The 15,000-nt window shown below is 42.2% G+C and overlaps 1 protein-coding gene across 11 annotated transcripts in view; it reads right to left on the reverse strand.

Annotated features, from left to right (window-relative positions):
* GTDC1 (glycosyltransferase like domain containing 1) overlaps positions 1-15,000 on the reverse strand; it is a 340,919-nt gene that overhangs the window by 167,700 nt on the left and 158,219 nt on the right. For all 11 annotated transcript variants that reach the window (XR_009558256.1, XR_009558255.1, XR_009558254.1 and 8 more), the window contains one exon: positions 1,949-2,058. Coding sequence is in view for 7 of the 11 variants with exons in the window: in XM_060279574.1 (XP_060135557.1) it covers positions 1,949-2,058 (110 nt within the window). In the remaining 4 variants the exon portion in view is untranslated. The remainder of the gene's footprint in view (positions 1-1,948; positions 2,059-15,000) is intronic.

Genomic DNA, 15,000 nt, shown 5'->3' on the forward strand with positions numbered 1-15,000 from the left:
CCCAAGTCTTTCACATTTTATTTACTTATCCTAACCCGTGGCAAGCAGTGGCAGGGCTTGATGGAGCCCACATGCACAGTCTCACTGCTTGCACCAGCCAGGATAGAAAGCTGAGGGCCAAGTTAAAAATGGTCCTTTGCTTTGCCAGTTTTCAGGCTGGTGCAGTGAAAAGGCCTGTTATCACCATGTGATGGTGGCAGGAATGACTTAGGATCCACTGGATCCTGTATAGATTCATCCCACCCCCCAAAATGCCCCATTTTGGAGGTTTCCACTAGCTACCACCACCTTTCTATCATTTGGGTGGGTGCACTGGGGTGCTTCTTATCTATGGAGCTCCCCAACCAGTGGAAGCCAGAGGACAGACACACTCACCCTGTGCAACCCCTGTCCAGCATAAGGAAATAAGGGGGTTGGATTGCTCTGTTATTTATTTACCATATATAGCTATTCTACACCTAGAGTTCTCTAGGCAACTCACCAATTTTGGAGAACCTACAGTCATACCTCGGTTTTCGAACGTTTTGGCTCCTGAACGTCGCAAACCCAGAAGTGACTGTTCCGGTTTGCGAAGTATTTTTGGAAGCCCAACGTCTGACAGGGCTTCCAATTGGCTGTAGAAGCTTCCTGCAGCCAATCAGAAGCCACAATCTGGTTTTCGAAAGTTTTGGAAGTCGAACGAACTTCCAGAACGGATTCCATTTGACTTCCAAGGTATGACTGTGTAGTACCTAAAAACAGATACACAACAAGTTTTTTTAATTAAAACAAGTTTTTGATCTCCAAAGACACTTACTATGGTTGTTCTAACACTTCTAGGTTTATTTACTTGGATCCCCCACCCCGCCCAATGTGTTTTTTTGTGTGCAGATGACCAATTCAATAAAATATAGTGGTACCTTAGGTTACAAACACCTTGGGTTACAAACACTTCAGGTTACAGACTCCGCTAACCCAGAAGTAGTACCTCAGGTTAAGAACTGTACATCAAGATAAGAATGGAAATCGTGCGGCAGCGGGACGCCCCATTAGCTAAAGTGGTACCTCAGGTTAAGAATAGTTTCAGGTTAAGAATGGACCTCCAGAACAAATTAAGTTTGCAATGAGAGGTACCACTGTAAACATGTGGAGAATGACCACATAGAAAGTTTTATTATTATAATATGATATTAGGCTGCTGTCTAGATCCATGTTCTGAAATGAGAACCACTTTTCTGCTACATCAGATTGAAATGGAATCGCTCTTCCTGGTATCTCTTTGGTACATGTACAAAAAAGGCAACAACACCACACACAACTCTCCCCCCCCCCGAGCTAAAGGCAGGACAGAGGCACAAATTACATAGCAAATGAAAGAGATCAAAAGAGAAAGATCCCAGTCTTTATCAAGATGACTGATGAGCACCATAGGTTGGGTATTAAATCTGTTTATGTATGCAAAAGCACCTGATATTGACTATACTGGGGTTCCAGAACCTTGACTCAACAAGCCACCTACACTGCAATTTCATATGCATGTATGGAACAAATTTTTGTATGTACTCAGAAGGTACCGTATTTTCCAGTGTATAAGACCTTTTTTCTGAATATTTTTTGTGTGATAAATTGAGGGTTGGCTTATACACGGGTTAATATGCTAAGTAAGCAAGAGCTCCCCAAAATAGGGGTCGTCTTATATCATGGGGTCATGTTATAGACAAAAAAATACAGTAGGTCCCATGGAGTTCACTGGCATTTCCTCACAGTTAGAGCAGTATAGAGGATGCAGTTGCTAGCCGCTCTCAACAAAAAACAATTGCTGTTAACTTTTCTATACATACATATTTAATTTACCACTGTGCTGCTAGTTCCCACTTTTACCCAACTGCTCACTTTCAGGAAAAAAAAACATTACAAAATTGCCTGTTGTGATATCTATAAATGTAGAGATTGAAAAACAAATAAATACCTGGAACATCGGTGAAGGTCTCTCCAAGGACAGAAACATGAAAACTGAGGCCCATCGCTTTCATTTTCAGCAGCACTTGAAAGAAACTTTCGGGATCCTTATCGTGTTCCCTTGAAGTAAAACAAAGTGCACCCTGACTTTTGGACTGTTTATTTATAGAAAACATTGCATTTTATCAGAGCAACATTTGCACGGCATTCCAGGTCTATTGCAGAATGTCCAATTGCAGACTGCAATTTTAATCACCCTTACTTGGAAGAAAGCTTCTCTGAAATTTGTGAGACATACTTCCAAGTAAAGTTGCTTATAAGCACTCCCCCACCCCTCGTAACATGTTATGGAGATAAACACCCTTTGGGATATTTTAGCTGGGGAAAAGAAAAGAAAACCATTTGTTGAACTTTCCTCCAAACCAGCTCACAGTATAATACAATGGCAACTCATGTCAGAGGAAAGCCTTTGCAGAAATTCCAAGAGGTAAGTGATTTTTGAAGCTGACCCAAAGCAAGAGCTTTCATGGAGAGTGGAACACACTTATACTAGGCTTCACTCTGACTGGGCCCCTACTGTTTGCCTATGAGACTGCTGGCACATACAGCAGTCAATGAGAGCGCTCCCACCTTGATATGCTGAAGCTATGCCAGGCTTATCTTGCATACGATTCAACTTCAGAATCATTGCAAAGAAACAAGTTATGAATTGGCTCTGAAAAAGCTTCTGCCCTGGACCAGGACATGTTTTTAGTGTAAACTCATACTGCAGCAGATTTCCACCGATGCCTAATCATTTGCATCTTCAGGAAACTCACTTTTAAAATGACCCGGAAGTAAGGACAAGCTTTGGTACAGAGAATAGTTAGGTTGCTTATTATGTTGTTTGGCCAGTGAAAACAAACTGCAAAAAACTGCAAAATAGCCTTAAACGGCCATTGTAGAGGGATAACATGGCTGTCGGTGCTTAGGACTGAGCTTCAGTACTTTACTAAAGCTCGCCCTAAGCATTTGCAGCTATGTTATCCCTCTACAATGGCTACAGTTCTATTATATCAACTAAGTCCCATCGAACTCGGTGGGATTTGTTTCCAAGCAAGTGTGCATAGGATCAGGCTGCACAGCTCTTTTAACTCCAGCAGACTAGTGCTTTGTGATTTTGCTGGCAGTATAGCTTTTTACACATTCCAACACAAGCATTTTTAAGGTGGATTGGTAATTAAGACTGGGCCTCAGAAAGCCAATATTCCTCTATTATAATAGAAAGAAATTGCTTACAATTGTGTGCACATACCAAATGTGACTGATTCCTGATAGCTCAAGTGGCAGAAGAGAGACTGGGAAAGAAAGACTGGGTGGCATAGTTCAAATGATAATATTACAAGGAATTTAAGTTTACATTGGTACCTCTTTTCTGCAACACTCCCTTTGTCTCACTCAGCCCCCACCAGCCCCCCACTCTGCCTCCATTTCTGGTTTAGCACTAAACCATAAATCAACTGTGTGGGAAGGTGCCATCTAGACAAAACCTAAACATGCTGAAAACGAACATCATTTCCTACAATCTGGCTACTTACATTAATAGTACAATGAGCGATTACCCGTTTGAAGGTATATTTTGCCTTTTGATCTAACTGCTCTGTTTTAAATCACCGTTCTTCGCCCAGAAGTAAACCAGATGCCCTGGCTTCAAGCATTTTTTTTTGTTTTTGTTTAGAAACTCCTACCATATTTATTCTCAAGTTATAGGAAACATGACAGTCTAGTGGTAGAAGTGGTGCATTGCCCTCATAGGCTAATTACGAAGAATGAATATGCCGGTTTATCTCATAATAACTATCAGAAGTATTAATAATTATATCACTTGAGAAATCTCATGCTAAATGGCATCTGTATCTCTGCATGTGTTAATTTCCAAGTCAGTCAATATTTTTGGTTATCTGATGTCAAACAAAGATCTCCTAATTAAACATCACCTTCCCAGGTTTTCAAATCAGAAGCTGTAAGGTCTAAAGAATGGGATTGCTATAAATATATATATATACAGAATTAGCATCAACAAGTTGTACATCTTCCAGCTTGTGTGTGTTTCCAGTAATAAAAAGGAATGCCTTGCGATATGCTTTGCAACTGTACACCCTGAAGATTCAGTAGGATTGTAACGAGAGAGAGAGAAAAGGAGACACAAGTACTGATAATTCAACAACTTTTTACACTGCCAAGAGAAAAGACTAGAATCACAACAATATATTTGTATTTATAGAGGCTGTTTCCAAATGTAAAATTCTGGGAAGCCAAATCCAGTGTCGCTTCAGGCACCGAGAGCTTTTGTAGAGTTTTGCAAAGTAGTGATCTGGTCCTCCAGATGTTATTGGACTGCAACTATCATCTTCTCTGACCACTTGCTGACAGCAACTGGTGTCCAACATCATCGGGAAGGCCACAGGTTTTCCATCCCTGTTCAGGGCCAATACTGAGCCAATAATAATGACTGTATTAACGGGCAATTGTAAGGATTTCTGAGGTGACATATTTGCAGTACTTTGGTCAAAATAATACAGAAATGTCAAGTACAGTCATACCTTGGAAGTTGAATGGAATCCGTTCCGGAAGTCCGTTCAACTTCCCAAAAATTCGGCAACCAAAACATTGGCACCTGCAGCCAATAGGAAGATGTGGAAGCCCCGTCGGACGTTCCGTCTTCCAAAATTGTTCACAAACCAGAAAAGTCACTTCCAGGTTTGCGGCATTTGAGAGCCAAAACGTTTGAGAACTAAGCTGTTCAAAAACCAAGGCCCGACTGTATCATCATCATAAGGTGATAAAAGACATATATGGTTCAGGATTTGGAAATATCTCAAAAAGGAACAGTTGTTTCGGTTTGGGGGCACTTATTTTAAGAAGCAAGGTGACAAACTGAAAGCTATCACAGATAAAGAGATGAAAAATGTAGTCGGGTTTCAGATATTTTACAAAAAGCCGGAAGAGGAGGGAAGGGGGAAAGCCGATTTTTAAAAATTGTGCCTATACTATAAAAGTGCACAGTTCTATGACACCACAGAGACAAACACGTAACAAACTTTCTTTCATCCAATTTTATTTTATTTTTCGTGAGGGAGGGAGGAAAAAGAACACATTTCAATAAAGGTGCAAAAAGAAGCAGTGGCGATTAAAATATAACTAAGTAGATCTATGTAGGGTGTTGTACAATTAGGGCAAGTTGTACAAGCTCAGAACTAGGTAAGGCTGCCTAGAAAAGCTATGTTGTTTCTTTCCTTGGAGGTTACAAAGAAGAAGAAGAAGAAATGAAGGCGACTCTGCCAGGACTGCCTTAACTATAATGAATCACATCTTAGAATAGGAGCCCATTCCTTCTGACTACATGGACCCTGCAAAACAAGTGGTTCTGCATGTCCGGTTGTTGAAAAACCAAGATAACTCGACACCAAGGAAATGTGAAGGCAATTTCAAAAACATAAAAGGAGTACTCAGAACAGGATGAGAAATGTACCAAGGCCACTACACTGTGTCCTATAGATCTCCTTGCAAGTTCAGGGAGAGCTGCTGCATTGTTCAGAAACCAGGAGGGATGTTTCCCTGCATGACTGATTTATTGATCCTTTATGGAGCAATGCTATCCTCTTTTGGAGAGTGGCTTGGTGGCAACGAGACATTGCAGACCTCCTTTTGGTGGCCAGAGAGGGGGATTCACAGTGGGCCCCCATGTGGCTGCAGAAAACCCAGCTGCTGTTGCAAACCTGCTCTCTCTGTTCTGAGAGTGGTGGGGTCCAAAATGGGGCAATCCAGTCTATAAGGGCAGGGGGAACTTTAGATACACCATATTCAAGGTCTTCTCAGTCTCAAGAAATGCCTCCAGGGGAGAAAAAATATGCTGGTCAAAATAACTACCAAGGTATTGCTAGGGAATGGGCAGGGAAAACAAACCAGGTGGAAAGAAGGGGACAGAGATAAAAAAGCCACCCCTCACATTCTGCCTGGGCCAGTCCAGTGCAAGTCTAGCAGGGCTCAGAAAGTACGTACCGTAAACATTCCTCCACCACAAACTCTCCACTTGTTCTCTCTCGGAAGACAAATTTGTACGAATTCGAATATAGATGTAGTAGAGAAATTTACAGCCCAATCCTAACCATATTTATTAGAAAGTAAGACCCATGCATTTCAGGGATTTACTCCTAAGTGCGCGTCGGACTGTAGCCTTTGTAATCAGAGGGGGGGGGGAGCATTTCCCCACCCTCGCTTTTCACTAAATGAAGTCTCTTAGGGTACATCATGATACAATATAATTTCATACATAACTGACACGCGTGCAAATCTCTAAAGGTATTGTGTATGTTGAAAGGGTTATAAATAAGCTGAGCTAAAAGCAATATTAAAAAGGTCAATCTTAATCTTCTTAAAACATTTAACAAAGGAGCTTTCTAGTATTTCACTGGTACAGAAAATGCAAAACGGGGAGGTGGCAGGGGGAAGAGGCAGGCTTAATACTGTTTTTCAAACACGTAGCGCCTAACCAATGCACCTTTCTCAGTATCAGTAAATAAAACAAGAAAACCTCCCTTTCAGGTAGAGGCATATTGGTCTTCGGCTAATAAGGTAGACAGTATTCGAACATACCTGCAGCTCATAAGAGTGGGGGGGGGCTAATCTTATCACTCATCACATCTCCAGAGTTTGCTTATTTCCAAAGGTATCAAAGGTAGGAGAGAAGCAAATCCTGCTTCTTACTCTAAAGTTAAAATACAGTGTTTATTCTATAATTTGTGAAAACCACTGATGATCTCCTGAACAGAAATAACAGTATTGTGTACAGAGTAGCTGTCATGGCCAACTACCCAGTTACGGACATGGGGCAGCCAATCGACGTGGATTAAAAGACTGTAGCTGCCATGATCGATCGTCAACCAAAACAATTCGTTCTTATTTTAAAAAACACATGACGGTACAGTTCTTATGGGCAGTGAGCACGTGCATATGTGTATTTGCATGCATGTGTATGTAAAAGCCCTCTCTGTGGAGTCCCTGCTCCAAGTGCCCTCTTTATTACACTGAGGCAACAAATGGAGGGAGCCTTTTGTATTGATATGCCCTAACTCCATAAAAAGGCATGAGTGGCACCAATGTCAAAAGCCCTTTGCACTAGGAGACAATGTTCCCATGTGCCCAAGCATTTTATGGCTCTCCCTGTTGTACCCCAGCTTCAGTCGCTTCAGCAGGGGGAGCAGGGATGTCAGCTCCTTTTCGTGACCTACGTGTGGAGTAGAGTGCCTACGTGGAGGCTGAAGAAGGCTTTGGGAGCCAAGAGGGGAGGAACTCAATAGGTGGCAGGTACTGATCAACAGCCTGAACAGGAGGGTGCAGCACTGTTGCCAGAACCAGGTGTTGCTTTCACAGATGAGAGCAGAACCACCCACCCCAAAACAGCACATGCTTGCAATCCCAACATGCCTGCAAAGCGAGTAAGTCTTGCAAGCAAGAACATCATTTAAAAGCTTGGCAGGCAAGGCACGGAGACCGCTGGGACATTTTCGTTGCTTCTGCCCAGTTCTGAACATCTTGCCTGATTTCTGAACCCCTGAATCATGACTCTTGAACTCTGTGTCTGCTGCTGTGCCGTTAGTTGCCTGAATAAAGATCTCTTTCTTAAATGCACGTCAGAGCCTCTCTCTGTGTGTGTTGGGCATGAGGCGGGTTTTCAAAAAAAATATATTAACAGGTACATGAAGGAAGCATCAAATTCTAATATTTTCTGGTGAGAATGCTAATGTGAACAGCACAAGAGAAGAAGCCATTATCTGCCAAGAAAATCTATTAGGAACGAAAAGGGACATGGCATGTGTGGTGGTATCCAAGAACACACCAACACTAAGAGAAATCAATTACTAAGCCCAGTTAATTCAATTCTGCACAGTGTTATTTCCAGCTAATATTTCCAGCTGAAGTTAGGGTATAGATATGCAGTTAACGGTATATAAAGCTCTTTTTTCTATGCTGGTGTATTCACACTATTCCTTTTCCTTTAAAAATTATTACATTGCTGTCAGCTCTTCACTGCTTACATCAGTTGGAGTTGGCTAGTTGAAAGGATACCTGTTTTGTTCCATTCAATAATTCCAGTATATTAGGAAAATTTCTCCCCATGAATACCCCTGAGTTTAGCAACATTCTCAGCATTAAAATCTACAAGGAGCATTAGAACCAGATCCTCTGTTGTGATCACACAGAGTGCATGTGAAATAAAGGAGGAGAGATGTTAGCAAATGCTAACATCATAGCATTTAAGATACTGTGACAACCACCACCCAAGCACCTGGGTCCTATGCTGCTTGGAGAAGGGAACCCAGGCCACAACAGAATATACCCCTCTCCAGTACCTTTGTAGCAAAAATGAACCAAAATTGGATGAACACAATCCTCTAGCCCTAACGTACAACTGCCCCTAAGCTTATCAGGCTTTTAAGCAGGATTCCTAACACACAGGTAGGCTTTTAAGCCTTTCTCCTAAGCTCCTCAAAACTTCTGTACCACTTGTGAGACCCTTGATCTACCCATCTTCTGGTTGTCTGTTTTCATGGACGTCTCTTGACAACAACAACAATCTTCTTCTCTTGGGATATCAAGCATGTTGTATCCAGCAGTGGCTACACATTTGTGTGAGGTGTGGAATCCAGGGTTCTGCAATTCCCTGCAACTCACGTACTGGGAGAAGCTTTACAGAGGTAAATGAAGCTACAGAGGGAAGATATTGGCCATGGTATGTAGTGATATTGAAAGGCACAAATCAGCTGCTCTGCACGGTGCTAGTAGAAGTGCTCAATGAAACTTAAAACTCAAGGAACACAGGATTAATTGATAATGATAAAACATTAAAAGGCCTCAGAAAATAACATATGTTTGTCAGCTGCCAATAAGACAATAACCTGGGTGTCAGGCAAGCTACCCCAAGGAGGGGATTCCACGGTGGGGTCTATCACTGGAAAGGTCCTTTCACTAGTAGCCACTCAACACTGGGTAGGGGCATCCAGAGAAGGGCCTCCAAACAAGATCTCAAAGTTGGGATAGATACATGTACTGGCTCCCAAGCCATTAGTGGCCTCCAGGGTCCACACCAGCACTTCGAATTGGACCTAGAAATGTACTAGAAGCTAGTAGAGATGACAAAGCATTTGTGTTATGCTTATATATTTTCCACTGGCTGCAATGTGCTTATGTTGTGCACATCTTTCTGTCTGAGGCAATAGGACGACAGCTGCAAACAGGATTCTTTTGTGGAGGTGCGGTGACACAAACTTGGATTCGATTCTGTACAGTAATTGCCTAATACTTCAGATGTAAGTAATAATCCAGAGACACCCAATGTGGTGCCCCTTCAGACTCCAATTCCCATTGGTCCCAACATGCATGGTCAATTGTAAAGGTTAAAGGGAACTGTAGTCTGAAAAACTATGGAGAGCACTTCATTGGTTAAAGGTAAAGGGACCCCTGGCCATTAGATCCAGTCATGACTGCCTCTGGGGTTGCGGCGCTCATCTCGCGTTATTGGCCGAGGGAGCCGGCGTACAGCTTCCAGGTCATGTGGCCAGCATGACAAAGCTGCTTCTGGCAAACCAAAGCAGCATACGGAAATGCCGTTTACCTTCCCGCTTGGAGCGGTACCTATTTATCTACTTGTACTTTGACGTGCTTTTGAACTGCTAGGTTGGCAGGAGCTGGGACCAAGCAACGGGAGCTCACCCCGTAGCAGGGATTCGAACCGCTGAGCTTCTGATCAGCAAGCCGTAGGCTCTGTGGTTTAACCCACAGCACCACCTGGGTCCCTATACTTCATTACTTACATCTGTAATAATTATAATGGGAGTTGCATGGTATAAAGAAGAGAGATGGAAGCAACAAATAAGAGGGAGATGAGAGGGCAAGAGTATGAGAGCAATGTATTATGGAAGGGTTCTAGGCAATGCACGTATATTATATACAATTGTAGGGAACATCTGTATACTACTTGCCAAGACCACATGGAGGAGTAAACTGGTACATCCTGAGGTTCAAAGAAGGTCATTCTTGATTTGTGGCTAACTTACACCATAGGAATTTTCAGAAAAAAACAAATATAAGTAGAATCATAAAATTGTAGAGTTGGAAGGTACCCTGAGGGTCATCTTGTCCAACCCCCTGCAGTAAAGGGATATGCAGTTGTCCCATACGGTAAAGATGTGTATCCCAGAAAGGCAAGTCGTCAAAAGGATGATACCTGACCTGGCTTCAGAAACAAGCTAACTACGCTCAGTTTCAGTATATAAGCTCACATTGTAGCTTCAGAAACAGTCCCACAGCTGGTGGAGGAGGGGGGCAGAGAAGAGAGAGGAAGGGGAAGCAAAGGGTGACACAGACACTGGGGTCCCTGTAAAGAAAAAGAGGCCTTCATATGCACTAGAACAGGGGATCCCAACTAAATTTTCTCGAGGACCCCTCATCGATCCGCTATTGTGACAAGGACCCCCATTAATTCCTAATCCTAAAAGGGGAATGGAAGGAGGGGAATTGAGAAGACAGGGTACCTGCGCAGTAGCGCACTAATGAAGCCGATGCATGCAAAGCATCTTGGGGAGGTGAGCGTTAGTAGAATGCGCGCGCTGCCTCTTTGCAAAACAGCAGTGTTTGTAAAGCGCCACCTAACGGCATACAGCAGAACTACTGCCTCTATCTAATTCTAGTTTTGCGCTAGACTCTGCTCATGCAGGAAGCGGCCAAAACAAAAAATCTGTTATGATACGAAATATATTTAATATACTTTTTATTCTAATAGCATCTTGCGGACCCCTCTGGCATAGCTCGCGGACCCCTGGGGGTCCGCAGACCACCTGTTGGGAACCACTGCACTAATTGATAGTCATTGTAGCAAGCTGAACAGGTTTCTTGAAGTAGATATGCATATTGAAGTTTATGCTAGGCTTTTACAGTTTCTTGCAAAGACTCACATAGTCTGACACTCTGAAGAGGAGAATGGGGAAGCAGCAAAAAAACGAATGCTATTCTAGGCGGTATCAACAGAAGTATAGTGTCCAGATCAATATAGTACCATCTTGGTCAGACCACACCTGGAGTACTGTGCCCAGTTCTGGGTGGCACAATTTAGTAAGGATGCAGAGGAGGGTGACCAAGATGATCAAGGGTCTGGAAATCAAGCCTTATGAGGCATGGCTGAAAGAGTTGGGTATGTTAAGCCTGGTAAAGAGGAGACAACAAGGAAATAGGATAGCCATCTTCAAATATCTAAAGGGCTGTATCTAAAGATCAAAAAATTGAGCAAGCTTGTTTTCTCCTGCTCCAGAGGGTAGGACCTGAACCAATGGCTTCAAGTTACAAGAAAGGAGATTCTGTCTAAACACCAAGAAGAACTTTCTGACAGTAAAAGCTGTATGGCAGTGGAATGGGCACCCTCAGCAGGTGGTGAACTCTTTTCATTAGATGTTTTTAAGCAGAGGTTTCTGACCATCTGTCACGTATCCTTTAGCAGCTGAGATTCCTCCATTGCAGGGGATTGGATAAGATGAACCCTTAGGGGCCCTTCCAACTCTACAATTCTATGAAATCTGAAATATAGTATCTTAAGAGCAAAACATAAAAAGGAAAGGGTATCTTGACTAAAGCAAATAAATCTCCACAGGGTCAATTTGTGATGTTCCAAACAGATATGGCTGCAATAAGGGGAACCTTCTTATTTTCTTAGAACACAATCCTTGTCTACACATAGATCAAGAGTGCCCTGTTTCTCCAGTACCTCTTGGTGGGCATAAATAGGCAGGGCAATGTGCCAGGGAATTCCAGGGACTGGAAGGCCTGTACACATAAATTCTATATCCCCAATCCAGTTTCCCCTCTCTGCTTAGTTAAGTTACACAAATCCTGAACAAATCTATGGAGAAAGAGTGCTCTACCAAGTCATAGGGGAATCACTCTGCATGCAATCAGTTTCAACTTTTAAGAATGAATGAGGGAGGCATATCTTAGTTTCTAAATACCTAAGACTGTTGGTCTTAAGAAGATATACGATGGGGGGGGGGAACCAAAAGTTTTTGAGGAGACAATGGTATAATATAAAGAATATGAGAATATAATTCTTTTTGAGCCTCTTAAATTCTTCTGTGTCGGAACAGAAAAATGCTGAAAACACAGTAAATAAAAGGAGAGCTTCACTAAATCATTTGCGACTTATAAAAGTTAAAACGCCTGCTCAGTGATCTCAATAAAACTTGTGGCAAATATATCTAATATTCCCAGAAACCAAAGCCGCATCACAAATAGCAGCAGCAGCAACAAAAATCCATTGTGTTGCTAAACCTACTAGATAGCTTTCTGTAAACAAGATATTTACCATCACCAACATGAATTTAGTTCTTCAAAAATTTCAGTTTCTGAAGGTCAGATAACTAACTGCTTAATAGAGAGAATCAAAGTGGTACCTCTGAATATCTCCAAGCTCTGATGGGCTTATATTCTGCTCCTTAGGTGAGGTATTAGCAAAGCTTATTTATTTTCATTTCCAAGGCTTTTATTTGCCCATTCCCTTGTGGTAAAGCTGATTTCCATGATGATTCCCTTCTTAATTTTAATACCCTTTTTACTCATCATATAGACATAAGAATTTTCCTAAAATAATGAAACCCTTCCAAAGGAAATGAAGACAACTAAGAGGAGAGGAGGGGGTGGGGAGTCAGCAAAAGCTTACTTTTCAATTAATTGATCCTCTGTCATATGCATACATGAAATATTTTTTATATGCAGGGAAAATAAGGTTAATTAACATAAAAACCCTTCACTCGTCGAGGTGTTGAATTTTGTATTTTATCCATGCTGCTGTAAGCGCCTTGATTTCCCAGTAATGACCTAGTTCTCCTAATGAGTAACATTAACCCCTGGCTGTAGCTGTCCAGGACTTAATTGTCAACTGGAGCTGAAATAGGAGAGTATGCCGATCAGCAGGTATGTGGTATATTAACTCATGTCATTTCAGACCCTAATAAATAAATCTGTTGCTAAGGCAACAGGAACATCAGCTGTATCACTTTTTGTGTGTGTGCTTTATAAAAGAAAATGCCTTTCACACCGAGCTCTTAAAAAGGAAATTAACTATATGTAACCATAATTAGAAGAAACATCATTTCTCATCTTAGAAACATATCTACATTAATGAGAAAAGACACTGAAAAAGAAAACTGCTTTCTACTGTGATCAGGATAACTGAAATTATTCTCCCCTCAAGTGAAAGAATGCAATTTGAAATATGCACATTTGAATGAGAACCTGTGTAGTGGTGTTATGTACCAGGAAGGAGGCCCCATTGAACTTGCAGGGACTTGCTTTCCAAGTAAACTGAGACCCATACCTACTGAGAAGCGGGTGGGCAATAAAAGGGAGAATAAATGGGAAACCATGAAGACTGCTTATGCTTCAGAGTCTTCTTCCCTAAAACTGCCATCTGAGGCTTTGGTTTCTGGTTTTTACATCCCCTACTCCCTGGTAAAAGAAAAACATCTAAAATAACATATGGCAGGGATAGAGAACCTGTGACGCCACAGATGTTGTTGGACTACAACTCCCATCATCACTAACCATGCTAGCAGGGTTAATGGTAATTGTAGTCCAATAGCACCTGGAGGGCCGTAAAATCCCTATCCTTGACCAAAGAGCAGTATTCCCAGAAAGAAGAAACAGGTAAGAGAAGGTTAAGCACCCACTCCCACCTGACTCTTCCCTGTAAATACAACACATGTTCCCGTATAAGCAAAAGATGGGGTTGAGAACCCCATTTTTACACTCATAACAACATCTAGCTGGTCTTTTAAGGCCAACTTGAAAGGGAGCTTAGTAGATTAATACTATGACTCAAATAATTGACTGCAGTAACTTGAATTATTTTCACATATTTTGGCAAAGCATGAAAGACTGCGGCATGTCAGGCAAAGTGAATGACTGTGTTCGTCCCCACCTGTTCTACCCCCAGCTGACCTCTGCCTAATCAGGAACAGCTTTCTGCCAAACAGTAGTGTAAGTTACATTACCATGTTAGAAGCACAGTCCAGCACGCATAGGTCTGAAATTTAGTTTACAACCATTTCTCAGAGGAGAAATGAGTAAGTTCAATTCTATCACCTTTGTCTTGAATCAGGGCAACTTTTTAAAAAAGACTTTTTAAGTAGTTTGCCAATGTCAGAAGTTTGTGTTGGTCCTTGTTAATGGTGTGCCGCTGCTTGTTCTTCCTGCATTTCATTTTCCTCTGACCTCACTGTTCACAACTGCGTCCAGTCACATGTATTTAGAGAATTTAGACGGGGGGGGGGCACTGACTATATCTGATGGACTCAAGTCCACACAAGCTCTTTCCATGATTAATGTGTTTGTATTTTAGGTAGTGCCCTCCAAATATTTCTAGACTCCAGCTTCCATCATGAGGACCAATGTTAGGGCTAGCACCACCACCAAGCAGCATTGGATCAGACAGCAGTAGCATATGCCAGGGTCAGGATCTCAACTCCTGTTCCTTGATTTCTACTGCACTACATTCAATTACCACATCAGGGTAGCAACATAAGTATAATCATACAGGCTTTCCTTACAGGACTGTGCAAATACCGTAGTCTCTGAGACTATTTGTGTGACGTGCTTAGACATTTGAAATGGGTTTAAAAATGTTTATCACCAACATCATCATTTAGAAGATGCAACACATTGGGGTTTGCCACACTCCCCGTTGGGTCAAAAGAGTCCTTGGGTGTGGCAAGCTTTTATTCAGCTGGACCATGAGATGGCATGGAAATGGGCCATGAGTGGATGGCATAGCTGCCAGGTCTCCCGCTGAAAAATGTGGGATCAGCAGCGGCGCGGCACCGGAAGTCACTTCTACGCATGTCTGGACATGCATAGAAACAACTTCCGGTGCCGGCGCCACCCAATTTTCGGTGCCCATACATGGGTAGCGTGGCACCGGAAATCGCTTCTACACATGTCCGGACATGCATAGAAGCGACTTCCGGTGCCACGCTACCC

The sequence above is a fragment of the Zootoca vivipara genome, chromosome 1 (assembly GCF_963506605.1).
Source record: "Zootoca vivipara chromosome 1, rZooViv1.1, whole genome shotgun sequence".
Lineage (NCBI taxonomy): Eukaryota > Metazoa > Chordata > Lepidosauria > Squamata > Lacertidae > Zootoca > Zootoca vivipara.